Genomic DNA, 24303 nt, shown 5'->3' on the forward strand with positions numbered 1-24303 from the left:
ATTTACAGAATGCACTCTTGTATCTCAGGCCTGCATCAGATCAAGCAGCACACAGGGACTGCCGTCAATTTGTTGCACAGCTGTTCACATGACGCACTGCCACACCTGTGCTCCTGTACGCAGCCATGCCGAACAAATATCGTGCCAATCTGCCAGCTGCGGCACCACACCAACTCACTTGAGCGAGCCTGGGCACGAGAAGCCGGCCTGCGCAAACATGCCGCGCCCCAGCAGCCGCGTGTGGCCAGGCACCTCAGGGAAGGTGGCGGAGAGCGGGGAGCCGCCCAGGAACGGCACCTCAGCCCCCTTGGCCAGTACCCTAGGTGGCCAGCCCACCACGGGCTGCACCTCCTCCTGGAACAGCAGCTCGCCTGCACCGATGCAGGCACCGATGATGATGGGGATCAGGGCCGCAAGCTCCCCCAGCAGGCTGGCAGGCAGCAACACTTCAGCGTGAGTCCCTGGCTGGCAGATGCATAGAACAAGCAAAGAACAACAGCCGACCAGGCAACAGCAGAGGGTACAGCTCAAAAGGCGTGTGGGGCCTCGCGGCAGCCCCGCAAAATATAATGACCAGCGTTCTCACATTGGTTCGGCCCCAACGCTGCCATCTCGCCAATCGCTGTCGTGAAACTGCAGAGGAGGGTCATGCCAAGCAGCGGCATGACACACAGAGCTGCGCGGTCCTGTGCAAACAGGGCAGCACGTGGAAGGTCAGAGGCATGCTGGCGATAGTGCCCCATCCATCCATCAGCTCCCAACGGCATCGCCAACTCACTTGCATCCACCCACACGAGGGCAGAAATTGAAGGCGTTGCAGCCGCCGCCCTCGCTCTCATCTTCTCCAAGGACCATGCGGCACTCTCGGCAGCATGCTTCTGCTGATTCCAAGCCATCCAGCACCTGTACGCGCCGGCCGCCCATCAGGGCCGGTGCAATGATGCAGCCCAGCCAGATGGTGCTGTTGGCCAGCTCTGCGGTGTCTAGACCATCTGAATCAATGACCGCCAGCTCAGCATCGCTGGGCGCCACAACCTCTGCCTCGCCAGGATGCAGGTAGAACGTCTGTAGGGTCAGGCAGGAGGAAGGGTAAATCGCTGCAGCCAGGCGCAAGGTTTGGCAGGCAGCAGCTCCTGGGCAGCATTTGCTGTTGCATGGGCCAGGAGGAAAGCATGGAAGCATGCACAGCACAGCGGCATTGCTTACTTGAAGCTGGCTTGAATCCTGCACAAGCGTGTAGACGATGGGAGCTAGAAAGTCGTTGTTGTCGCTCAGGGAAATCGATTGCAGAACAGACACAGGCTTGGAGCAGCCATCTGTGCCTGCAGGTGCAATGTCGCCGTCATGCTGCCGGTGTCATCGTCCACAGAGGTGCGCAGAGTGCATACAGCCTGCGTCCTCCGTGCCACCAGCGAGACATCACAGCCCGCTCAACAACGCGCAAGCAGCGCAGGTCACTCTCCAGCAGGCAGCTCAACCGGCCTACCGTTCAAGCAAACGACAACGGAGAGGCAGTCGGGCAGCCCTGCGCAGAGGCGGGCGGCGTCTATGGGGCGCGCAAGCGCACATTTGCCGGGGAGAAGGGAGCCCTCGCACTCAAAGTCTGCGCCCAGGGCGCCGCTCAGGATGCCTCGGCCCAGCACCGTGGTGAAACCAGGCACATCTACATCCCTAGGCGCGCGGACAGGGAAGCCTGCGGCAACAGAGGGCAGGGGCGCCGCGCTCGCTGGCATGTCTTCCATCCAGGCCCCGCACACGGTGGGCGGCACCTGCTGTGTCCTGCACCTGCGGTGGTGTTGACCCCCGCCCCGTGCTCGCTCATGCTAGGTGATAGCGTGCATTCGCCCCCCAGCAGCTGGCATCCCTGATGGTTGGCACAGTCCCCCTGCAAACACACAAGACTCTTATAATCAGCCCGTAAGTGCCTTCTGGCGGCGGCCGCGGTGCCGCCAGGAGACACAGCCCAGGCCCCACACCAACCTGCTCGCAGCCCTCCCAGTTGAACCAGGAACACTGTGGGGTGCGCCTACAGGCGAGGGAGCAGGCCTCCGGACTGCTGCGGGCATTCGTCACCAAGACCTCCCCGACAAACGCCGAGTTGGGCGCCAGTGCTGCGGTGCCGCCCTAGTCGCCCGGTTCGGCTTGCAGGCTAAACTCATCGTGCGTGAGCACGCCTGAGTGAGTAGAGTCTGCGCTGGAGTGTGGCGGGAGCAGCAGGAAGAGCAGCAGGGAAAACGGCAGGGCGTCAGAAAGGCCCATGGTAAGTGGAGAAGGGGAGAAGCGGTGGAGGCACAGCAATTTCATCTGCTGCCCGCACCTTGGCGGGATACGCCAGGCGACCATGTAGCCCGGCCGCTATGGCGGGATTGCCGATTGCATCTGTTGGAATTGCACTCAGAATTGCACTCAGGCAATTACGCTGGGGTGCGATCGTGGCCTGCTGGCCGCCCCCGCCCCCGCCCCGCCGTGCGTCACGTGTGCGTCACGTGTACGCCAAGCAGGCATCCTCAGCGGTGTTCTTACTGTTGCTATGTTAAATTAGATCTGCCAGTGGTGTTTCGGTCTTGGTCGGTGTTTCGGTCTTGATCCTAGCCAGAAGCTTACTTGCAGTGGGTGGCGCGCCGGGCGGTCGCCTTGCCGACAGTTGCAGGCAGCATGGCAATCTTCAATCAACCGCCACTAGTTTAGCGCTACAAGTGCATGCTGAGGTAATGACCTCCGTGAGCAGAAGATGAAGAAGTCAAGGAGGGGAAATCTGCGCGCTGCACCGCTGCACCGCCAGCCTCTGGTTTGCTGTACAAAGCCCCACTGACCTCTCCCCCCTGCAACTCAACCTGCTGTCACTCAACCTGCTGCCCATACCTGGCCCAGAGGCTTGGCTGACACCTAAACGGGGCTCAAAGCCCACTGATCACGCAAATCAACTCTGAACGCTCACCCGTTGTCCAAGGTGCTTCATTGCGTGCGGCAGCATCCTGCGGACCCCATCCTGCGCCGCACGCGTGCTCGCTGGGCCCGCCATGAGTAGCGTGGAGCCATCTCTGGGAGCCAACCATGCCCCCCATTGGGACGACATAGCGTCCGACCTGGGGACCACGACGCTCCAGGCGAGGCCTCAGACGCAGCAGGGGCCGCCGCACTCATTCTGGCCGCGCTGCCACTTTTGGTTGACGCCCCTCTGCCGGCACTGTCGTCGCCCACCGGCCTCTGTTCCCCGTGCTGCCTGCAGGACGGCACCGTGGCCCCACCCTCCTCCTCCACCTCGACGCATCTGCTGGGATCAGTGTGGCCAGCGATTCAGCAGTGGCTGGCCTTCTTCCGGGGCCTGACGCTGGCGGCGGGGTCGGCAGCCAGCTGCGCCGTGGCCGCCGCCGGCCTCGCCCTGCTGCTCTTCCTGGCAGTCACCCTCAGCTTCACGCCCGCCAGCGACACCTTCTCCCGCCGCCTGGACATGGACTTTGCGGCGGCAGACCTGGTGGCCGAGGCGGTGTTTTTGCCGCAGGTGCAGGTGGATGGGCTGCCGCCTGCCGACCCACAGCGCGACGCCAGGCAAGCCAACGCATCGCTCACATGCATGCGCTCTTGACCCTGGAATGCCTTGGCAGTCCCTCCACTGCCGGATGCATGCGCGTGTGCAGCTGCTGCTCGCAGCCGTGCCCCTCTTGTGACGGCGGCGCCACCCTGCGTGCCATCCCCCGCAGGTTCCTGGCGCCCCAGCAGGGCGTGGATGTGTGGGTGGAGCTGGAGGTGCCGCAGGACACGGGGCAGGGCGTGGCGCAGGTGGTGGCCCAGCTGACTAGCTTGGACGGCCGCCCAGCCGCCAAGGCCAGCCGTGCGCTCATGCTGCAGTCCAGCTCGTGGAGGCTGAGGTGAGGCGCCGCTGTGGCGCGCCTTGACCAGATGGCTTTGCAGGTCGGCAGCGTTGTGCATGCAGGCCTCCTGGCGCTGCCTCGTCGTGGTTTGATGGCTGTGCGCCTGCCTGCCGCAGGTCGCTGGCGCTGGCGCCGCTGCGCTGGGTGGGACTGGGCGGCGACGTGCGCATGGTGCGCCTGCCGCTGTTCACCAACTACCGTGAGAAGCGGGAGGTGCCCTTCATGGTGGCGCGCCTGGCCATCAAGGTGCGGGGGTGGCAGCGGATGTGGCTTTGGGCATGTGTGTGACTTTTGGTGTGCTGCTGCCCGTGTCTGTGCTGACATGTGGTGGTGTGTGAGCATGGCTGGTGCGTCCCCTTGGCATGCAGACCCGCAACCCAGCCTGGGCGGCAGAGGTGGTGTCGGCCACGCTCAAGGTACAGCTGCGCCTGGGCCTCATCCGCCGCCTGCTCTACACCCTGCGCCCCAGCCCCCTGGCCCTGCTGCTGCTGGGGGGCTCGGCGCTGGCTGCCTTCCTGGGCGGCGGCGCCGCGGCGCTCGTCTTCCTGGGCCTGCTGGTGTATGCCGGGTTTGGTGGCGGCGGGGAGGCGGCCGCAGTGCGGGATGAGCTGAGCAGCAACATGTCGGCGGATGTGGAGGTCAGCAGCGCCAGCGATGTCAGCGAGGCCAGCAGCAGCATGCTGAGGGAGCTGGAGGACCATGGGGAGCCGCCCTCGCCGCGCCAGCACCCGGGCATGCCCACATCGGCGGCAGCAGGGGCACAGGCAGCCCTGGGGCCGCCATCCGCAGCCGGCACCAGCGCAACAGTGGCTGGCGCCCCGCGCCGCAAGGCGGGGCCCGCAGACAGCGCCATGGGCAGCGATGCGGGGGCGGCAGCAGGAAGAAGCGGCTTGCTCCGACGCCGTGGCAGGCCGTAGGGTGCCCCGCAGCCTTTCAAACGCATGTCTGTATGCTTCCCCGCATCTTTGCCAAACTCTCGTATCGCTGCTGCAAGTTTTCATAAGCCATGTGCATCCTGTAGCGCCTATGATCTTCCAGTTACACTTTGCTTTCACACAAATTCAGATGAATGTACAGTGCTCACTTGCGCACGTAGAAAAAATGTCCCTGCTTGCTGGCAGGGCAGTGGAGCGCCTGCTAGCGCCCTCGCGGCTTCCAGCTAAAGCTGTAAGAGGAAGGCGCAGACTGGTCCAGCAGGCGTGACGTGCCCACCCTGCCAGGCCTCGACTCCACCACCTCAAACAGGGCGTCCACCGCGCCATCCTCGTCCTGCTGCCGCTGCTGCTGATCCCTCGGTGGTGGCGCCGCCGCCGAGGTGGAACCGCTGCCACGGTTGGCGTACTTTTGCCTCATAGCTTCCGCCTTGCTGGGAGGGCTGCCATTGCGCCCGCCGCCGTCACCCCCCGGCCCGCTGCTGCTGCTGCTGGCGCCGCCAAACAGCGGCTGGCGCGAAGTGGATACCGGCAGCGGCGGCGACGACGCCCCGCTGCTGCTACCTGCGCCCGCCACACCCTTTGCCTGCCCAGCGCTCGCATTCAGCTCCACGCTCTGCTCCTGCCCCTGCTGCTTGCTGCTGCGGCCGCCCCCAGGCAGCCCGCTGCTGCTGCTGCCCAGGCCAAACAGGCCGATGCCGTCGCCCAGCGGCCAGCCCTTGCTGATGGCATCCTCCTCCGCCTGCACCAGCCGCATGCCGCGCTGCGTGTGCTCGTCGTCCGCCCGCTCCTGCAGGCACACCATGCGGGCAGCGCAGGCGTGAGCAGGGCCCTGCCAGCCGGGCCCTGGCAGCCCCACCTTGCGGCAGCCAACCTTGGCCCAGCCGGGCAGCACCGCCCCCAGGCAGCACGGCCGTGCTGCCCTCGCCAAGCGATGCCTCGCCATGCCTGCACTCACCGCCTCGAAGCGGAAGCGGTTGGCGATGAAGATGCGGGAGCAGCAGCGCTCCCACCAGTTGAGCACCAGCAGGGCGACGTAGATGAGCATGGTGAGCGGGAACCAGGTGTTGAAGTCCTGGCCCAGGATGGGCACGTCGGAGCTCATGGCGCCCATCTTCTGGAAGAACACCATGCTCTGCGCAGGCAGGCAGGGGCGCAGGCAGGCAGCGGGGCAGGAGCAGGGAGTGAGGGTGGTGCTGGCGCAGCGGGACCCAAGGCAAGACGAAAGGACAGAACAAGCTGCGCCAGCGGGGGGGCCCGCCCGCCTCCCAGAGGGCGCCGCGCGCCGCGCCGCACCTGCTCGCCGCTGTTGACGTCGTTCATGCGGATGACGTGCAGGAAGTTGAAGCACAGCGGGGCGGCGAAACGGGCCATCTGGGAGCTGCACAGCAGCAGCGAGTAGGCCCAGGTGCCCTTGGTCACCTGCACGTGCGCGCGGGAGGGCCGGCAGCATGCCATGCATGTCGGGGGCGCTTCCTCCTCCCGTCCTGGTTGTGCGGCATGGCCAGAGCAGACCATGCTCTGGCCGCTCACGACCAGCAGCTGCTGCACCCACCACGTGGTAGAAGGAGAAGTTGCCCAGCTTGAGGAGGGAGAAGTAGGCGCAGGCGCACATGTAGCCCAGCGGCAGCGCCACCAGCACCTGCTCCCCAAACTCGCTGCGCCGCGCCCCGCTGTGTAGCATGATGGAGAAGGGGGAGAGGTCGGGGGAGCGCCCCGTGCCGATGGTGGCCTCGCTCCACACCACCACCGCCGACGCGGCGCCCGCCCCCAGCGCCATGCCCCGCAGCACCCAGGGCCGCACGCGGCACTTGTACGTCCACTTGGCCTCCGCCCACCGCCCCTTCTTGCCGCTGGGGGGCACGCACACGCCGTGCTGCCGCGACTTGCACACCGCCTCCAGGTCAATGGCCTGCGGGGGGTGGGGGGGCTGGAAAGTTGATCCTTCCGCTTTCCGGTCCCGACACCGGGTCATGCCGTTGGTTGATGCTCCTTCGGAATCACTCCCTGTTCATCAACCCTATTCTGCACCCCGCCCCCTCCCCAGCCCTGCCCACCTTCTTCACAAAGTCCACATACTCCCCCGAGCAGCCCTGGAAGTTGGCGATGGCGGCCTTGAGGCGCCCCCTCAGGCTGGCCAGGCTGGCGGCGCTGGTGGCGTAGTCCAGGTCGCTCTCCTCCAGCCGCTCGATGCTGACCTTGGAGCGGGCCAGCGCAGCCAGGCGCACGGGGGAGTAGTCGTCGGCGTACCTGGGGTGGGGTGGGGTGGGGTGGGGGGCAGTGGTTTGTGGGTAGGTGTGCACGCGCGTGCGCGCGCACGATTGGAGCCCACATGGGGCAGCCATGGGAAGCACCATGAGCAACCGGGCGGCTGTCAGCAGGGGGTGCAGGGCAGGAGGTGCCCCATGCGCGCAGCGCTCAGGGGGAAGGGCCCCACTGGATGATGAGGTCCATGTAGTGGCGCAGCTGCGTGTCGCCGCGCGGGATCTGCTGGCTGGTGGCCAGCACGATGGCCAGCACGCGCTCCAGCTCGTCGCTGGCGTCGGTCAGCTTGTCCGCGGCGCGCCCCACGCGGTGGTAGTGCCACTTGAGGCGCGCCTCGGGGAAGGAGCGGCGCCAGAAGATGCGCGGGATCTCCACCATGCCGTACCCCAGCAGCGCCACCAGCACAACCAGACCTGTGGGTGGATGGAGGTGGGGTGGGGTGGGGGCGGTGGGGGTGCAGGTGTGGGGGTCGGGGGGCAGGTTAGCCACGCATGAATCTGGGCAGCCGCCAAAACATACAGCACGCATCGGACAGCACCAGCCTGCTCGGCCGGAGCTGAGCGCACCGTATGTGTTGGACAAGGTGAAGACCAGGGCAGGCAGCGTGGCCAGCTTGAGCTTGCCCGCCGCCAGCGCGGCCACGATGCCGGCGGCGGCTAGGGCGCCGATGATGAGGTAGAACACCCACAGGCGCTTGAGCGAGTGCCAGACGCGGCCCAGGATGGTGAAGGCGCCCGAGATGGCGTAGCCTTGCAGCACGGGGATCACCGCCCATGTCAGCACCTGCGTCGACCTGCATTTACAAGAGGGAGGCAGAAGGCCGGACAACTCGCCTCCTGCTGCAGGCTGCAGGCGGACAGAGGCTGCCAACTGCATCCGAGAAGGTCGGCACGATGCTTGGCGGCCAAAACAGCCGACGCCTGCGCCTGCCAGCGGCGCACCAGTAGGAGATGCTCCACAGTATGTCCAGCGAGCCGGGGTCCTTGTGCCCCAGCGCCGAGTAGACGTCAATGGGCACCAGCGCCACCACCGACAGCGAGGTCAGCCAGCCAACAAACGTGACGGCCAACACGACTGGCGTCACCTTGGGCGCCGCCAGCTTGCGCAGCCTGTGGGTGCGCAGGCGCAGGTCAGGGGCGGCGGTCTGCAGCACGCAGCCAGTCACGCAGGACACGGGGCTGGCCAGAACAGCCGCAGGCCAGGCAGTTACCGCACTCCCCCGCGCTTACAGGAAAATCACTGTTAGGCTGCAAGCAGCCATGGCGGAGGCGTAGAAGCCCCACATAGATCAGGGCGGGCGTTCTTGCGGCCCACGGGCGATGTTCTGGTGGCCAACCTCGCCTCAGCGTGCTTCTGCAGCGCCCATGGCCGCACACACAGGCATATATCCCAAGACAACAGGGCTGGCGGGGGGCTGCGCCGCTGCAAGGGTGCGCGCGGCTGACGTGTTTTGCGCTGTCCTCCACCAACCTTCAAAACGCTCTCCACACCATGGACACTCACTCCAGGGCACGAGGCGCCCAGGGGGTGCTCTGGTGCAGCCCACACAGCTTGTCTCCAGCCATATGGAGCAGGAGATGCTGCAGCAGGCGCTAGCAGGCCTCAGCTTGTCTCCCGCCAAGGGAACACATCCGCAACAAGGCGATCAGCAGGGTCACGCCCTGTTAAAGCTGCTGCAAGGCCACGGCGGGCAGCACCTGAACGGGTACGAGCCAGCTCCGGGCCCCACGCTGCAGGCAGCACCCGCCTATGGCAGCAGCAGGCTGCCTGGGACGCAGCCGCCAGCAGGGCCGCCCCCGCCGCTGCCGGCCCAGCCCGACGGGCTGCTGCCCGCGCAGGCAGAGCAGGCAGTCAGCTCGCTGTTTGGCGCTGGTGGTGGCAGCATCTGGTCTAGCCAGCCGATCCCAGTGGGCAGTAGCAGCGTGGACAGCGCAGGAGCCAGCCAGCTCCCTAGCGGCGGTCTTTGGGGCGGCGCCCCGCCTTTGGGCTGGCCCGGTCAGCACCAGCAGTCACCGCCTGCACAGCAGCAGCTGCAGCACGTGCCGTCAGCCTACCAACAGGCCCAGCGGCAGCTACCCTACCAGTCCCCACTGCAGTTTGCGCCGCAGCAGCACCTGCCGCCGCCACAGCACCCGGCGTTGCGCAGTCAGCAGGGGATGCCGCCAGCCCAGCAGCAGCATCTGCTGCCTCCACAGCAGCCGCCGCTGCACCAGTCTCCGTCATACATGCACCAGCAGCTTGATCACGGCCAGCAGCAGCAGCAGCAGTTGCCACCCCATCTGCAGCACCTGCTGCAGCCACAGCCCACGCCGTATGCGCCACCACCAGTGCCGCAACAGCCGCAGCAGCGGCCTGTGATGCCGTACAATCCGCTGACAGCCCTGCTGCAGCCGGGGTCGATGCCGCCGCATCTGCAGCAGCAGCACCAGCAGCAGCAGCACCAGCAGCAGCCTGCGCCGCTGGCGGGGACGTCGCCTGGCATGCAGGCCGGACCTTGGGGCCCCGGCGCGCTGTTTGCAGGCCTGCCTGCCATGCAGCACCTGCAGCAGCAGCAGCAGCAGCAGCAGCAGCAGCAGCAGCAGCAGCAGCTAGGCCTGGGCAGCAGGCTTGCGCCGCCTGCAGGCATGCCCCTGGCCCCGCTGTCGCCACGCTCGCAAGCAGCACCGCTGCACCAGCTGCCGCAGCAGGCGCAGCTGATGCCACCGGGGCTGGCTGGCCAGCCCGGCCTGTTTGACAGCTTGCTGCGTGCAGCCGCCGCCCACCCATCCTCAGCGCCTTCAGCAGGCACTCCTTCGCCCCCGCCGCTGCCGTCTCATGGCGAGCAGCAGCCGGGGGAGGCATCGCAGCAGCAGGGGCCTGGCGGCGGCCGGCCGGCGGCATCGGGTCGCAAGGCGGGCACCCAGCATGTGGCCAACAAGCCGGGCTCTGGGCGCGAGAACAGGTGTGCGGGCAGCAGCTGAGATGCCTGGATGTACCGCGCTGCTGGCTGGCTGCGTGCTGCTCGTGTCGCCCCTGCCTGTCGCGGCCGGTGTGCCTGGTGGGTCGCCCCTGCCACGGGTGGCTGATGGCTGGCCGCCTGCCGCCGCGTGCTGCAGGTGGGTGGATGTGATGGACCGCAGCCACAATGGGCGGCAGCCCAAGGCCAACATGGAGGAGCTGGATGCGGCGCTGAGGCAGATGGCCGACTCGCTGATGCCCACGCCGGGTGCGTGCCCGCCCGCCTCCCCCACCCCCCGCTCGGCGGCGGCCCGCCTGTGCCTGGCCGCCACGCGCCGGGCCGCTACCATCTGCCTGCCACTCAGGGGTGGCTGCCCTCTGTGTGGCACAGGCCCCAACGCTGCCCTCTGCGCCCCGCCTCTGCCTGCCTTTCTTCACGCCGCCCTACCCCTGCCCCCGTGCTGCTGCAGAGGAGCGCGCGGCGCAGATGGAGGCGTTTGAGTGGGTCAAGTCGCTGCTGCAGGCGCGGTACCCGGGGGCGGGGGTGCACCTGTTTGGCTCCGTGGCCAACGGGCTCAGCGTGCGGCACAACAACGACATCGACGTGTGCCTGGAGCTGGAAGGGGTGGACGACCAGGTGGGGCTGCCAGTGGGGCAGCTGCCAGCTGCTGCTGCGGTGCTCCTGCTGCGGTGCTCCTGCTGCGGTGCCCAGCTGCTGGCCCCCCCAGAGTGTGCCTCGCTCGATGGGCAGCCCCTCCCACTGCCCACCGCCCGCCTCCTGCGCCGCCTGGTGCTGTCGCTGCAGGCAGGCAAGGCGGAGGTGGCGGGTGTGGTGGGGGAGCTCATGGAGGCGGCGGGCATGGCTGAGGTGCTGCCGCTGCCCAAGGCGCGCGTGCCGGTAGTCAAGTTTGTGGTGCCGCGCACGGGAACAAAGGTGGGGCACGGCGCACGCCTGCCTGCCTGAGGCTCAGCCGCGGTGGTGCTGCGCGCCCCCTGTGCCCCTCCAGCTCCCTCCCCGCCCTGCCCTCTGCCCTCCAGCCACTCCCCTCCCGCCCCTCCCCGCCCTGCCCCGCGCCCGCCCAGGTGGATGTGACCGTGAACAACCTGCTGGCCTGCATCAACACCAAGCTGGTGGCCGACTACTGCGCCATCGACGCCCGCCTGGCGGCGCTGGTGGCCCTGGTCAAGCACTGGGCCAAGCAGCGTGCCGTCAACGACCCCTACCGAGGTGCTTGGGTTGGGGGGGGGCTACTAGCGGTCTTTGGTTGCTCATGTTTGTAGCCAACACAGCCGGCGGTGCTGGTGCCTGGTGGCCGTCACGGTGCTTAGCAGCACCTCGGCTGAGCTGAGGCACCCCCTGACCGGTTCCGCGACTTGCTGCCGCCCCCCCTCGCCCCCAACTCCCTGCAGGCACGCTGTCCTCCTACTGCTACGTCCTGATGTGCATCCACCTGCTGCAGACGCGGCCCACGCCGGTGCTGCCCGCGCTGCAGCAGCTGCAGCCCACCTTCCGCCGCGCCGTGGGCCAGTGGACCTGCGAGTTCTGCGACAACGTGCGCCGCTGGCTGCTGCCTTGTCGGGGGCGCCGGCGCGCTGGCTGGCTGGCTGGCCGGCTGGGAGGGGTGCCGCAGCAGGCTGGGGCCCGCTGCTTGGGAACGGGGTGGCTCCAGCAGCACCTGGATCCTCCTGGTTTTGCACCTGCCGAGCCCCGCACGCCCGCCCCCCAACCTCGCCCCCGCCTGCCGCCACCGCAGATCGAGGCGCTGCGCGGCTTTGGCGCCGTCAACTGCGAGAGCCTGGCGCAGCTGGTGTGGGCCTTCTTCGAGTACTGGGCCTGGCGGCACAACTACTCGCACGACGTCGTGTCGGTGCGCCTGGGCGCCTGCCTGCACAAGGACGACAAGGATTGGACGCGGCGCATCGGCAACGAGCGCCACCTGGCGAGTGGAGGGCCTGCAGCGTGCCCACCCGCCTGCCGCTGCCTGCCCTCCGATGTCGGTGCTGGCCTGCCTGCTGCCTGGCACGCACCCACCCTCCACCCCGCCTGCCCTGCCCTGGCCTGCCCGCTCGCACCCGCCCCCTCTGCGCAGGTGTGCATTGAGGACCCGTTTGAGCTGAGCCACGACCTGGGGCGCACCGTGGACCGCCAGACGCGGGCTGTGCTGCACAAGGAGTTCACGCGGGCCGCCACGCTGCTGCGGGACGCCGACGACCCGCTGGACCTGCTGTTTGCGCCCTACCGCGTGGGCCAGCGCGGCTGAGGCCGAGGGAGCGGCAGCGCACACAGGTGGCACGTGCTGATCTGGGGCAGGCTTGCAGATCGTCAAGCGCAGGGTGCAGCGGCAATGCAGCGGAGCACAGCGGGCACCGACACCAGCATTGGCGGACGACGTGCACGGGTCAATGAATCACTAGATCAAGCAAAACACATCGCTGCATGGGGATGGCGGGACTTCCAACCAGCTGGTCGGCCAGCAACCAATCTGCCCTTGCTGCCAAGCTCCCGGCAGGGCATGGTGCATCATTTGGTGCCTAGAGGAGCCACCTCTCTCTTGTCCTTCCTCATACGTCTTCCCTTCCCCTCCTGTCCTTTCCCCCTTTCCTTGCGCTCGCTCTGCTCATGCCTCACCCCACCCTCCGGGGTTAGAGTCAACATGCCCAACGGCAATGCTGGGTGCACTTTCCAAATGAATGCTGCAATGAATCCACGGCGGGCACACACTTTGGTGGCCCCCTCATGTACACACACCAAATGCGCACCGGCACACGTCGATCGTTACAGGAGCGGTAAGGGAGTGGACAAGCGGGCTGGCTGATGGCGAGGGATCACAAGTAGTTGGGTGTGGACAGGTCGTTCTGCAGCTGGTAGAGGCCCAGCGCGGGGCCCACAAAGCGGAAGATGGCCCAGCCCACCACCAGGCCGCCCACAGACCACAGGGCCGCCTTGTTGGCCCAGAACAGGAAGCCGCGCTTGCCCACATACAGCTCATACGCCTTCTGCATCGGGTCCATCTCCTCCCAGCCTGCAGCGGTATACGCGCATGCCGCGCATGCAGGGGATGCATCGATGCAAGGGCAGGCATGCGGCTGGGTGTAGCCGGGCACGGGGCCCTGGCACGCGGGAGGCGGCGCACGGCGCGGGCTCACCCTCCGGGAACAGCTGGCCCTCCTTCCACTCCGCCACGCCCCCGCTGGCAGAGGAGGACGCCCGCGCCGGCCTGGACGGCCGCATCGCCTCCGCCTGCTCCGCCTTGACGCCCTTGCGTGCCTTGGCCCCCGCCTCCAGCGCCTCCAGCCGCCGCTCGCCGTCCAGGTCTTGCTGAGGCGGCGGCTGCGGGCTGCCCTCCTGGGCACGCACCGCAAGCCGGTGGCGCCGCGCTGCAGGCAGGCGTGGCGTAAACGCAGCGGTGTCTGCTGTCTGCACTCTATCGGCCCGCGGCGCGGCGGGAGCGGCGGCGCCCACCCTACCACTGCCACCTCCCTGGCCTGCATCCCCACCTGCTGGGAGTCGCGCATCTGTGATTGCACGAGGCGCACAGCAGCTGCTCACAGAGGGCAGCCCCCTGCTGGTGCTGAGAGCCCGCATGTCTGAGTGCGCCCAAGCGGTCACGCTGTTTGCATCGCCTGTGTCACTTCCTGGCAGGCAAATTGCGGCAATGTCGTTTGCTTGACGGGCTCATCAGGCTGAGCATCAAGATCAGGTACTACCCCTGTCCTGCTTTCACAGCGCAAATTTCGGCAGGCTTGCCCAAGCATGCATGATCGAAAATGCGGAATACCTTGAAAGCGACATCAGTGCCGCTGGAGGGCTGCCCTCGCGCCACTCGCCATTTGAGGCAGCAGAGGAAGGGCCCTGCGAGGCACATTTGCCTTTCCAATGGCAGCACTTGCGAGGTGGTGCTGGAAAAGCAGCAGTGGCAGAGCGGCGTCAGGTGAGGGGGCCGCCACCGCCCGCACCGCCGCTGCGGGCGCCTGCTTTGCTGCCAGAGAGACTGCGTCAGATTGAACCAACCAGAGGGGTCTTTACACGTTGCGCAGGAGCCTGCAAGGCCGGAGGAAGCACCAATTTTGGGAGCCTGTGCAGCTTGACCCACCGCCTTTGCTGCACGACGTCTGCGTGGTGCTGGTCAGCCCTAAGCGCCCCATCTCAGTCGGCACCGTGGCTCGCTCGCTCTCATGCTTTGAATGCCTAGACTTGCGCATCGTGGAGCCATGCTGCGACCAACTAGCTCGGAGCAGTCGCAACGGGAGCAAGGGCGCTCAGTTCCTGCTCTGGCAGGCGCAGCGGCACGGCACACTGGAGTCGGCGCTAGCGGGCGTCTCCTTCTCGGTGGCCTGCACGCGCTGGGTGGCAGGTAAGGCAAGGCGCTGTGCCGACCCTGCTGCTGCGGCATGCATGTCGTCCAAGGCGGCATGCATGTCGGCTTCTGGATCTGCATCTTCAGCTGCTTCGATGCGACTGGCATTGCCGCCGCCATGTCCCCGCCTTGCAGGCCGCCCAAGTGCCTACCGCAGCATGGCAGAGCTGCTGGCAGCCCCGCAGATTGTAGCACTCCTGTCACCCTCTCACCTAGAACCAGCAGCAGCGACAAAACATGATGGCAACGCGGGGGGCAGCATAGGTGCACTTGCGCAGCAGCAACAGCAGCAACTGCCGCAGCAACGACAGCCGGGCCAGAGGAAGCTGGCGCTGGTGTTTGGTAGGGAGGTCAGCGGGCTGACGGCGGCCGAGGTGGACATGTGTGATGCCACACTCTCCATCCCAATCGGCAGGCTGCAGGGTGAGGAGCATGCTGACTTTTTTGCTGTGGCTGCACTCAGAGACGCACAGCCCATCTCACTGCCAGCCACAGCAGCAAGATATTGCCTTAGCCGATTAACGCATACTCTCCATCACTCACCTCACCCACTGTTGCAGAGTCCATGTCTTTGAGCCATGCAGTCAGTGTGGTGCTGTCGCGGCTGTTTGAGCAGCGCGCGCTAGCTGGCAGCTATGCTGTGCCCCAGGGGGTGGCTGACCTGGCTGCAGGATATCAGGAGAGTGGCGTGGAGCGATGAGGGTTGGCTTTGTTTTCAACCTGATTGCCTCCTGCTTTGGGTGGGCTTGTTACAGCCAGCTGTCATGCTGTGATCGCAGCTGCTACTGTTGACAATAAAGGTGTCAGGAGAGAAGCCTGCACTACTGTTAATCTGACTGGAAAGGTGGGACGTAGCAAGCTAGCCTAACAGGTGGAGCGAGGAAGAGGCAGCGTAAGTCGGGAATACAAGGGGACATCTCAAAAACCTGGCCGCCGCCGCTTGGGACAAAGGGCTTCAGCAGGGTACAGAGGCCGGCTGCGGGATGGGTCATCAGAAGTCAGGAGTCGTCCAGCCCTGCCAGCTCCATGCTGTCATCAATGTCGGGCAGCGCAATGTCAGGCAGGCTGAGGTCTCCCAGGTCTGGCACGCTCAGGTTGAGGGCGGAGCCTGCACCCAGGGGCAGTCAGCGAGATGCCGTCAGGCCGAAGCTTTCCAGCTGGCAAGACGTGGTGCTATGTGACACGCGCGCTAAAGACCATCTGATATTGGCCTGTGGTGTGAAGCTCGGTGTTGAGCTGCTCCCTCCGCCCACCTGCTGCCAGGGGCCGCTTGGCCACGGGGGATGCAGGCGGGGTGGGCAGCACGTCTTTCTCAAGCATCTGCTGGGACCGGTCGGCAGGCGCACCCTGCAAGCCATCCCAGCAGGCATATGCCGCACCTCAGTGAATTCTGCAAGCCACGTAGCTTAAGGCAGGCAGGACAAGTAGCAGACAGCCATCTGCAAGAAACATACGCTTTGTGCGATTGGCCACCAGCCCAGCCCCGGCTTACCCAGAAGGGGAAGAAGGTGGGCAGCGCGCGCGGCGGGAAGTTGGCCAGCGACACCAGGCGGCGCTGAATCTCCGCCTCCTCCCGTGCCACCCTGCCTGCCTCCAGCTGTTCCCAGCTGTGCCCTGCAAGCCGCTCCACACCACCCTCGGCTAGCACATCGGCCCGGCTGGTGGGAAGTGCAGCCACTGCTGCCATGGCGGAGGGCTGCTGCTGCTGAAGGGTCGGCACCGGCCTGACGGCCAGTGGCAGCGCCTTCTGGGCCGCCTTTTGTGCGCTGGGTGCCGCCATGTTGCTGTTGGTGATGTCGCCCAGCGCCCGCCGCACACCCGCTGGCGTCTTTCCGGGCGCACCACCGTCCGAATTCCCGGAGCCAAAGCCTGCCTTGCTGTTAGTGATGTTGACCAGTGCCTTGCGCACGGTAGGGAAGCCGGGGGTACCCTTTTTCAAGGCGCCGCCGATTTCGTTGGCGCCGCCGGCACCGCCACCACCGCCTCCCTTCAGGTGCAGCGTCGGCGGGTGGTGCAGCGCCATGGCGTTCTCATCCTGCACGTAGGGCCGCAGCCCCTGTTGCATGTCTCCGTTCCGCCTGGAGGGCCGCAGCTGCGCGTTTCTGGCGCTGGCTGGTGGGTGTTGCTGCCGCCCAGCAGCAACGGACACGGCCCGCACGTGGTGCGAACGTGTGGTGAGGGTCCTGGGGGGTGCAGCAACGAGCAGATTGCGGGAGGATGCGGTGTCTGGTGCTTTCATTCGCGCAGCACAGCGCCGCACGCTGCACCGCGCTGACCTGCTCTCTCTCTTGGCCCACACAGCTTGTTTGCAAGCATGATTCGAGCGCTCGAGCCCCTGAACACGCTTGTGCGCCGCGTGCAGTAAACTGGCACCGTCGCCAAGCCGCGTTCAGAGCCCCAATGCAGCCCGCCCGCCTGGAGCGAGGCGTCCTGCCGTTTGTGATCGGGTGGCGCGCCCTGGGAAGCGCCGGGGTGCCAGTGCAGCGACTGCGGCGGCGGCAGCGGGAACAAGTCCAGCTGGCAGCAGCAGAAGCAGCATACAACCGGCAGCAAGCTCATGACCGGGAATGTGGCCCTGACCAGCAGCAGCAACAGCGGCAGCAGCGTGGCTGGCACCCTCTTGCCGCCCGCTTTGCAGTGACAGGAGCGTTGGCGGCAGGTGCGCTGCTGGCCGCCGTGTCGCCGGCAAGTGCAGCGGCGTGTCCACCAGTGCAGCCGCTCGCAGGTGGCGCAGTCGCAGCAGCATCAGCAGCAGTACACAGGGCCCCACGCCAGCGGCAGCACCTTGGCTTTGCATCCGTCGGCATCGGCAGCGCCTCGCCGGCCTTCCGCTCCGAGCGCGCGTTTGACGTGGCAGGCTTCAAGCTGGCTGGCGTGCTGCAGCAGCTTTTGTCGGCGCACATCTTCGTCAAGATTGTGGCGCTCATCCTCCTTGGTGCACCCGTGATCTGGGCCTGGGGCTGCCTCTATGCCGCCATCACCGGCGCGCCCATCAGCCTGGGCGTCTTCAAAGTGGTGAGTTGCTCAGCGGTTGCATCTCGGTGGCATGGATGTCGGTGCTCGCTTGCCAGATATACTGCCATTCCCATTCCCTGCGCACTGTTTGCTCACTCTGTGGGACCTGCATGGCTGTGTCCCCCATTTGCAGTACACTGTTGTGTTGAGGGCGCCCGGGGCGCGGGTGACGGAGGAGACCAGCCTGCCTGCGGCAATTCTCATCAACTCGGCTTTCATCACGGGCATGTTCACTTTCGCAGTGCTCATTGGTCTGGTCAGCGAAGAGATCAAAGCCAGGGTGAGCACGCATGCCGAGTTACATGCGGGATCCAGGGTGTTGTCATGCTGCCATACCGAATGCCCCAAGCCTCATCTGCAACACCTCCAATGCGTTTTGTCTTGGGTTTGACTGCAGCTGGGGGCTGTGCGCCGTGGCAACACTCCGTTGGCCATAGCCGATCACACTCTGGTGCTCGGATGGAACCGACAGGCGCCTCTGCTGCTGCGCCAGATGGCCACCAACGGGCATGGGGACAGCAGGGTGCTGGGCAGGTGAGCACAGCGCTGCCGACTGGTCGAGCAGCGCTGCGTTGCCTGCCTTTGTTCCAGCAGGGAAAACAACATGTGTACGGCTCGAGTGGATGACAACTAACAGTGGGATGTGTTTGTCTCGTGGTTGGTGCAGGGATATTGTTGTGCTGGCCGACCGTGACAGGGATGCGCTGGATGCAGATGTCGCACGCACGCTGCAAGGCAGCGGCCTACACTTCAAGACGAGGAGCGGCGCTCCTTACTCTGCAAAAGTGAGCTGGTGGTGGCCATGAAAGGGTTGTGATCAATAGCTGAGTGCGCTGCAGGCACACCTGCTCCAGGCCTTTCTGGTACACAGCTGTTTGGTGTATGTGTGCAGGACCTGGAGACGGTGTCTGCTGCTCACGCCAAAACAGTCATCCTTCTGCATCCTGACAAGGATGAGGTGGGCAGATCGAGCGTGGATCAGCCTGCCCACTTTGTGACAGCCTGTGAGCTGCTGCCGCTTCTTGCCTTTTGCAGCAATTAGATGCCTCACTGGTGATCCCTACCTGTTCTGCGCTGGAAATGCAGGCCGCAGAAGTGCACAAGACTGCCACGCTTTTGGGCCTGCAGTCGTGCCGCAGCCACCCCTCCACCACTCTGCGGCGGCAGCGGGTGGTACTGCAGAACCCGGATGTGCCCCCGCTAGACAGGAGCAGCGAGGCGCAGCAGGCGACCCGCACCATTGCTGGCGTGGTGCAGCGATCGCTGCCCCCTGCAGCAAATATGAAGCTGGTGGAAGTTAACGGTAGGTTTGAGGCCTGCTGCATGGGCTGCAGGGCTAAAGCTTGATGCAACCCGACCAGGCCTAAGGAGCTGGTGTCAAATTACTGCGCCTTGACTGCAGGAAACCGTAACATGGCGCGCCTCATCGCCCAGTCGGCGGTGCAGCCCGGTGTCAGCTCCATTCTGGGCCAGATAGCTCAGTCGGCGCCTGGAGCCCCCGACTTCCACATTGTTGATATGGGTACCTGGCGCATCATGGAGGGTGCCAACGAGGCAGCGAGCATCAGCTACCAGGCATGTCTGGACTCCTCGCATGGCCTGCCAGGACGGATCCATGGCATTGAGCTGGATGTCTGAGCGCTGCCCGGCCCATGCTGCGCTTGTGTGTTTGGTGCAGGACGCCAGGCGAAAGCTCTTGAACGCAGTGGTGTGCGGCTTCATCTCACATGCGGATCGCCGGACCTATCTGAACCCACCTGACAGCCAGATCCTGAGCCGTGCTGACAAGCTGATTGTGCTGTCGCACAGCAATCAGCCGGAGATGGCCCCGCATGGCAGCACCGCTGCGCGGCTGGACCTGGTGGCGCTGCAGCAGCAGCTGGAGGCGGCAGTGCTGCCTGTGTCGGCGCCGAAAAGCATAGTAGTTGTGGGGTGGAGCGGACCTCTGGACGATCTCTCGGTGCGCAGGCATACACGGGGTTGTATGTGGGCATGCATGTAGGGGACGGCCACCCCTCTGATGCTGCATCTCCACAAGGCCTGCTACCTGAATGTTCTTGAGTGCTCCTGCACCCTGCAGTCGGGGTTGTGCGACTTTGCAGTGGCTGGGAGCGAGGTGACGATCATCAGCAGCGAGCGTCCCCCGGAATTCGCTGAGAGCACATCCTTGGAGGTGGAGGGGCGCAGCCTACACTGGATAGCGGGCGGGTTGCTGGATCGCGAGGCATACCTCAAGGCGGGCGTGGCCACTGCGCACGCTGTCATCCTTGGATCTGTTCAGGTGCAATGGGGCGGGGTGGGCTGTGGGTGGCCGACAACAGTGACGGCAAGCAGCTGAGCTGTTTTACCACGTATCTCTGTGTTCCCGCCCAGGCTGAGGATTTCAAGAGCGCGGATGCGCGCTTGCTGACATCGCTGCTGATGGTCCAGGACATCTGTAACACGGCAAGCACTTCTGGCAAGCCGCCGCACATCGTCGCCTGCATACAGAGTCCAGGTGCGGTGGGTGTCGGGAGCAGCTAGGCGAGGTGCCGTTGCATGCATGTGCGCAGCCGGGGGGTGCTGTGGAAGGGTTTTGCTTGAGCGGTTTGTGGGCCGCACTGCCATCCTGATCCTGCAGAGACGGTGGCCACAGCGAATCACATCCTCACAGAGCTAGCCAGGACCCGGCTGACGGCAGAGCTGCTACAACCTGGGGAGCTGCTGTCTGGGATGCTGCTGCAGGTGGGGGCAGCCGTGACATGCTTTAACCTCTCTCGGACTCCAGAAAGCCCGGGAGAGGCACCATGTCTTGTGCACCGTTTCTCAAGATAGCAACACGTTGCATCCTGTAGCGTCCTGGGGCCGACCCTGCTGCACCTGCTCCACACAGGTGGCCCACGAGCCGGCGTTGGCCCCTGCACTGTCGGAGCTGATTGATAGCTGCAAGGGCAACGAAATTTACCTGCGGCGCCCCGAGCGGTACGGCCTCAACGGCAGCGGCACCTCCTTTGCGGCGGTGGGGGAGCTGGCTAGGTGCAGGTACGAATCGGCGGCAGTGATGTTTTCAGCAGGATGTTGCTAAACATCAGCGCGGGCTTCATCCACACCAATGCTGTATGCAGGGGGGAGACGGCGCTTGGGTACATCACTGGCGAGCAGCTGTTCCTGGTGCCCCCCTCGGAGTCAACGCACCATTTCTCGGCCAAGGACTCTCGCATCATCGTGCTGGCAAAGGGCTGATTTTTGTTGAAATTTTGTCTTCAGCACTCGTTACATGTCATCCCATGCCTACCGCTCGTACACTACAGAACCTCTCTTCTCTTCCTTCTTGAGTATTTTGAACCTACGCTGCTTCCCCTGCCGATCCTCCTCAAGAAATGTTTCTTCTGAACTTTTTGTACTAACTGCAAATTTAAATTACTTCCCAGCACAGGTTGTGCGCAGCTTTAAAAGTGTTTGGAGGAGAAGTCTGTTTGTTACTTTCTCATTCCCAGTGCCCACTCCATCTTCCCACAATGTCCAGCAAGGAGCCCGCTGCCAGGCCTGCCGGGGTCACCCGGTGCCATGCTGCGCCCTCTCGAGCTGAGCCGAGGGTTGCGCATCGCCACAAGCACATGACTTCACCGCCCATGCCAGTTGCATAGCTCATAATGTCGCTGTGATGTTCACAAGTCATACTGTTACAGTGCGACCGTAACACTGGCAGCTGTGGCTTTGCGGAAGACGTGCGGCTGCTGGCGGCGGCGGGGCGGGCCGGAAGCGGGCACTACATCAATCACCCGATCCACTGCCTCTCGCCGTCCTCTGCTTCCGCCAATTGCATGCTTGCTTCACCTAAACGTGTGCGCCCTCGAGCACCCCGTGCTTCCGACCATCAACCATCCTGCAAGTCGCTCCATCGTTGGTGGTACTCCCCTAGGGCCCCCAAGACTCCGCAAGTGGCTGGGACACCGCCATGACGCCCGATGGCGTGGCGGTCAAAGGGGAAGCCGGCGAGCCACCGGCTGCCTCCCGCAAGTGGGAGCAGACCGCGGCCCACGGCAAGGGTAGAGTGCGGCCGCGCAAGAACCAGCCGCCAGAGTTGCAGACTAACGTGCCGCGCCTGACGGCAGTGGCCTACACGTGAGGGCGGCGGCGGCGGCCAGAGGCTGCCGCCTGTGGCGGTGACCATCGTGCCTGCTTTGCACAGGAGACCACCACCACTTGCAATCGAACACCGTGGTATGTGCATGCCTGGACAGCCACGTCCTCATGTTCCGCGCTTTCCCACTTCTTTTGGCATCCCGCAGGGATGCGGAGCACGGCGAGCGCGAGGGCGACCCCCGCCCCCGCTTCCACGGCCAGCTGGCCGACGGTTGGGTGGACTACATCAGGCTGGACACCGCCCAGAACGTGTACCGCACATTGAACAAGCTGTGGACGCACCAGCCGGTGCTGCTGCGCGGCACGCCGCTGGCTGCGGGACTGGTGGGCAGGTGGAGCTTCCAGCAGCTGGTGAGCGCGCTGCTGGCGGCCTGCTGGTGGTGCTGTCCTGCTGCACAGGGAGGGTGCCAAGAGGGCCAGGCTGGCAATGTGCCGTGCCATGTCGCACCCATGCAGGCGCGGTGCATCGGCGGGCAGCACCAGCTGCGCGTGCTGTGCTCCAACGCCAGGCGCCAGCGCTTCTTTGAGTACGACGACGTGAAGAACGTGTATGGCGGGTGGGCTGGGCTTGGGATGATTGGTGGGGTGGGGAAGGCAGGAGGCAGGGTGGTTTGCACCGGCCAGGCGCACACTGGATAGCATGCGTGATGCAGCCGGCAGGCAGTCCTGAGCCGGCATGCTGCCTCCGGCCTCGGATGGGCGGCATGCTGCTGCTGCGGCAGGGTTACAGGCTGTGGTGCGCCCCCACTCCAGGCTGTACCATGTGCGGGAGCCCGAGACGCAGCGCCTGGACATGCCCTTCCCGGACTTCGTGCAGTGCGCGGCGCAGTGGCGCGCGCGCAGGGTGCACGTGCGGGTGAGAGCGCGAAGCTGTGAACGGCAGCAGCTCCTGCATCTTGCACAGGGGTCTTTGCTACTGCTGCTGCTGCTGACACCCAGGCTCTGCCTGTGTGTCTTCTAGATGGTGGGGGCATCCACTGGGTGCGACTTCCTGCCTGACTTGGGCGCAGGAAACGGTCATGCGGTACCAGCAGCCAGAACAGGCCGCAGGCAGCCAGGCGACTGCGGCAGCGCCGTCGCCCAGTGGTACCGGCACCGGCAGCCCCAGCAGCAGCGGTAGCAGGCTGGAAGCCAGCAGCAGGCCTCAGGTGGATGCCGGCAGCGTGTGCGGCCGCGGTCTGAGGCACGACCTGGAGGGCGGCGTCGACTGGGGCTGGCTGGCGGGGCTGCGCCGCTCGCAGCGCTACGGCCCCGTGACGCGTGTGGACCTGGATGCCGGCACCACGGGCGGCCTGCTGCCCGCGCAGTATGAGCTGGAGGACCGGCTGGTGGTGCAGGTCACGGGGCGGCGCCGCGTGCTGCTGCTGAATCCCGGGCAGGCCTTTGAGGGGCTGTACCCCTACCCCATCCACCACACCTACGACCGATACTGCATGGTGGACCTGGAGGAGCCGGACCTGGGCCTGTGGCCCAAGTTTAGCGGCGTGCGGGGGCAGACCGCCATCCTGGGCCCAGGCGACGCGCTGTATGTGCCCGCCTACTGGTGAGCGCCGCCCCCGGCATTGATCGCCTGGTGCAGCGGCTGGCGGGCTGGTGGCGTGCGGCGCCGCAAAGCTAGAGGGGGTGCCCACGTGCCTGCTGGCCTCCCCAAGCCGACCGAGCGACCCTGGCCTGGCGCCGGGCGCCTCTCAGCCCACCCAGCCGCCCACCACCACCAGCCAGGCGCCTGCCCCTCCCGCCGCAGGTTTGTGCACTCGCAGCACTTGGAGGCGGAGTCTGTGGCCCTCGGCATCCACCTGCACCAGGGCCTGCGCCCGCCCTCCCCTGAGGCCACCCCCCTGCGACTGTCGCGCGCCCTGGAGCAGCGCGTGGCAGACGTGGAGGGCCCCGGCGAAGTGCGCCACTGGCTGCAGCTCATCGGGCACGGCGAGGAGCACGAGTGGATCGACCTTGGCACGGTGGGGCGGGCTGGCGGGGAGGGGTCGGTGTGGATGTCGACGCACTCCAGGAGGCGGGGGAGCGGTGCGGCCAGCCCGGCACCCCTGCTGCCTCAAGCACTGATCCACCTGCAATGCCACCCGCCGCTGGCTGGCGCGCAGGTCAAGGGCTACCGCCGCATCGTGTTCTGCCAGAGCGTGCGGGACGACGTGGATGGCGCGCTGGGCAGCGGCGCCTGGGCCGACCTGCTGCCCCGCATGTGTGAGGGGCGGCTGGTGCCCACCCCCTGGCTCAACAAGGTGAGTGGCATGGGCAGCGCCAAGCGCCTTGCCATCGCCACTGCCCGAGCGGCATGGGTGGGGGTCATGCTCGCCCCAGCCTGCCTGCCTGCCTGCCTGCTGCTGTCCCGCGTGCCCGCAGGACTTCCGGGAGCCGCTGTACCTGCTGGACAAGCCGGTGGTGCTGGAGGACACGCGCACCAAGGAGGAGAAGCAGTACCCGGAGCTGTTCAGGTGGGCTTGGTTGAGGCTGGGTGGACAGCTGCTGGCGAGGCGCATGGCCTGGTGTGTGTAGGGCTAGCCTGGCGCTCAGCAGGCATGTGAGGCCAGGCAGGCGCTGGCCGGCTCCTGCATGGCTGTCCATCTCCTGATTCACCTTGGTCTTGCCCGGTGCAGGACGAAGCTGGAGAGGGAGGGGTGGTATGTGCCGCCCAGCGTCAGCACCGTGCCGATTCCAGGGGTCAACATGCCCAAGAATGCAGATTACAGGACGTATGTGCCGCCCACCTGATGCCAACGTGGCAGCACTGGTGTTCAGCTGGCTGAAGCCGGTGTCGCTGTGTCCCTGGTCTCTGGCTGTGAT

At 65.9% G+C, this 24303-nt stretch overlaps 7 protein-coding genes across 7 annotated transcripts; 4 read left to right on the plus strand and 3 right to left on the minus strand.

The window, feature by feature from the left end:
* Positions 1 to 2: 2 nt before the first annotated feature.
* On the minus strand, positions 3 to 1822 carry CHLNCDRAFT_134745 (expressed protein; the record flags this gene model as incomplete). The annotated part of the gene is made up of 6 exons (XM_005847009.1): positions 3 to 30; positions 179 to 371; positions 795 to 1065; positions 1207 to 1322; positions 1568 to 1693; positions 1786 to 1822. The coding sequence occupies 6 exons, from the start codon at positions 1820 to 1822 to the stop codon at positions 3 to 5; spliced, it is 771 nt and encodes a 256-aa protein (XP_005847071.1).
* A 1198-nt stretch (positions 1823 to 3020) lies between these two features.
* Positions 3021 to 4789, plus strand: CHLNCDRAFT_134746 (hypothetical protein; the record flags this gene model as incomplete). Its single annotated transcript, XM_005846829.1, has 5 exons — positions 3021 to 3029; positions 3230 to 3502; positions 3652 to 3869; positions 3989 to 4118; positions 4241 to 4789. The coding sequence occupies 5 exons, from the start codon at positions 3021 to 3023 to the stop codon at positions 4787 to 4789; spliced, it is 1179 nt and encodes a 392-aa protein (XP_005846891.1).
* A 220-nt stretch (positions 4790 to 5009) lies between these two features.
* Positions 5010 to 8354, minus strand: CHLNCDRAFT_134747 (hypothetical protein; the record flags this gene model as incomplete). The annotated part of the gene is made up of 9 exons (XM_005847010.1): positions 5010 to 5594; positions 5763 to 5939; positions 6101 to 6226; positions 6360 to 6716; positions 6862 to 7054; positions 7242 to 7482; positions 7636 to 7862; positions 8011 to 8178; positions 8299 to 8354. The coding sequence occupies 9 exons, from the start codon at positions 8352 to 8354 to the stop codon at positions 5010 to 5012; spliced, it is 2130 nt and encodes a 709-aa protein (XP_005847072.1).
* A 280-nt stretch (positions 8355 to 8634) lies between these two features.
* CHLNCDRAFT_134748 (hypothetical protein) lies at positions 8635 to 12267 on the plus strand (the record flags this gene model as incomplete). Its single annotated transcript, XM_005846830.1, has 8 exons — positions 8635 to 10010; positions 10165 to 10274; positions 10477 to 10643; positions 10812 to 10940; positions 11090 to 11234; positions 11417 to 11559; positions 11761 to 12000; positions 12097 to 12267. The coding sequence occupies 8 exons, from the start codon at positions 8635 to 8637 to the stop codon at positions 12265 to 12267; spliced, it is 2481 nt and encodes an 826-aa protein (XP_005846892.1).
* Positions 12268 to 12832: 565 nt separating this feature from the next.
* CHLNCDRAFT_134749 (hypothetical protein) lies at positions 12833 to 13522 on the minus strand (the record flags this gene model as incomplete). The annotated part of the gene is made up of 3 exons (XM_005847011.1): positions 12833 to 13029; positions 13154 to 13352; positions 13505 to 13522. The coding sequence occupies 3 exons, from the start codon at positions 13520 to 13522 to the stop codon at positions 12833 to 12835; spliced, it is 414 nt and encodes a 137-aa protein (XP_005847073.1).
* A 252-nt stretch (positions 13523 to 13774) lies between these two features.
* Positions 13775 to 15064, plus strand: CHLNCDRAFT_52745 (hypothetical protein; the record flags this gene model as incomplete). The annotated part of the gene is made up of 4 exons (XM_005846831.1): positions 13775 to 13938; positions 14045 to 14361; positions 14500 to 14787; positions 14925 to 15064. 4 exons carry the CDS (start codon positions 13775 to 13777, stop codon positions 15062 to 15064), a joined length of 909 nt encoding a protein of 302 aa, XP_005846893.1.
* Positions 15065 to 16764: 1700 nt separating this feature from the next.
* On the plus strand, positions 16765 to 24231 carry CHLNCDRAFT_52747 (hypothetical protein; the record flags this gene model as incomplete). Its single annotated transcript, XM_005846832.1, has 22 exons — positions 16765 to 17379; positions 17513 to 17659; positions 17777 to 17913; positions 18047 to 18164; positions 18272 to 18337; positions 18415 to 18682; positions 18782 to 19011; positions 19058 to 19339; positions 19460 to 19660; positions 19753 to 19876; positions 20000 to 20103; positions 20252 to 20400; positions 20626 to 20794; positions 21281 to 21483; positions 21651 to 21855; positions 21961 to 22061; positions 22258 to 22360; positions 22515 to 23047; positions 23249 to 23462; positions 23604 to 23741; positions 23863 to 23954; positions 24117 to 24231. The coding sequence occupies 22 exons, from the start codon at positions 16765 to 16767 to the stop codon at positions 24229 to 24231; spliced, it is 4314 nt and encodes a 1437-aa protein (XP_005846894.1).
* Between the last annotated feature and the right edge of the window lie 72 nt (positions 24232 to 24303).

This window comes from Chlorella variabilis (genome assembly GCF_000147415.1).
Source record: "Chlorella variabilis unplaced genomic scaffold CHLNCscaffold_12, whole genome shotgun sequence".
In the NCBI taxonomy this organism is placed as follows: domain Eukaryota; kingdom Viridiplantae; phylum Chlorophyta; class Trebouxiophyceae; order Chlorellales; family Chlorellaceae; genus Chlorella; species Chlorella variabilis.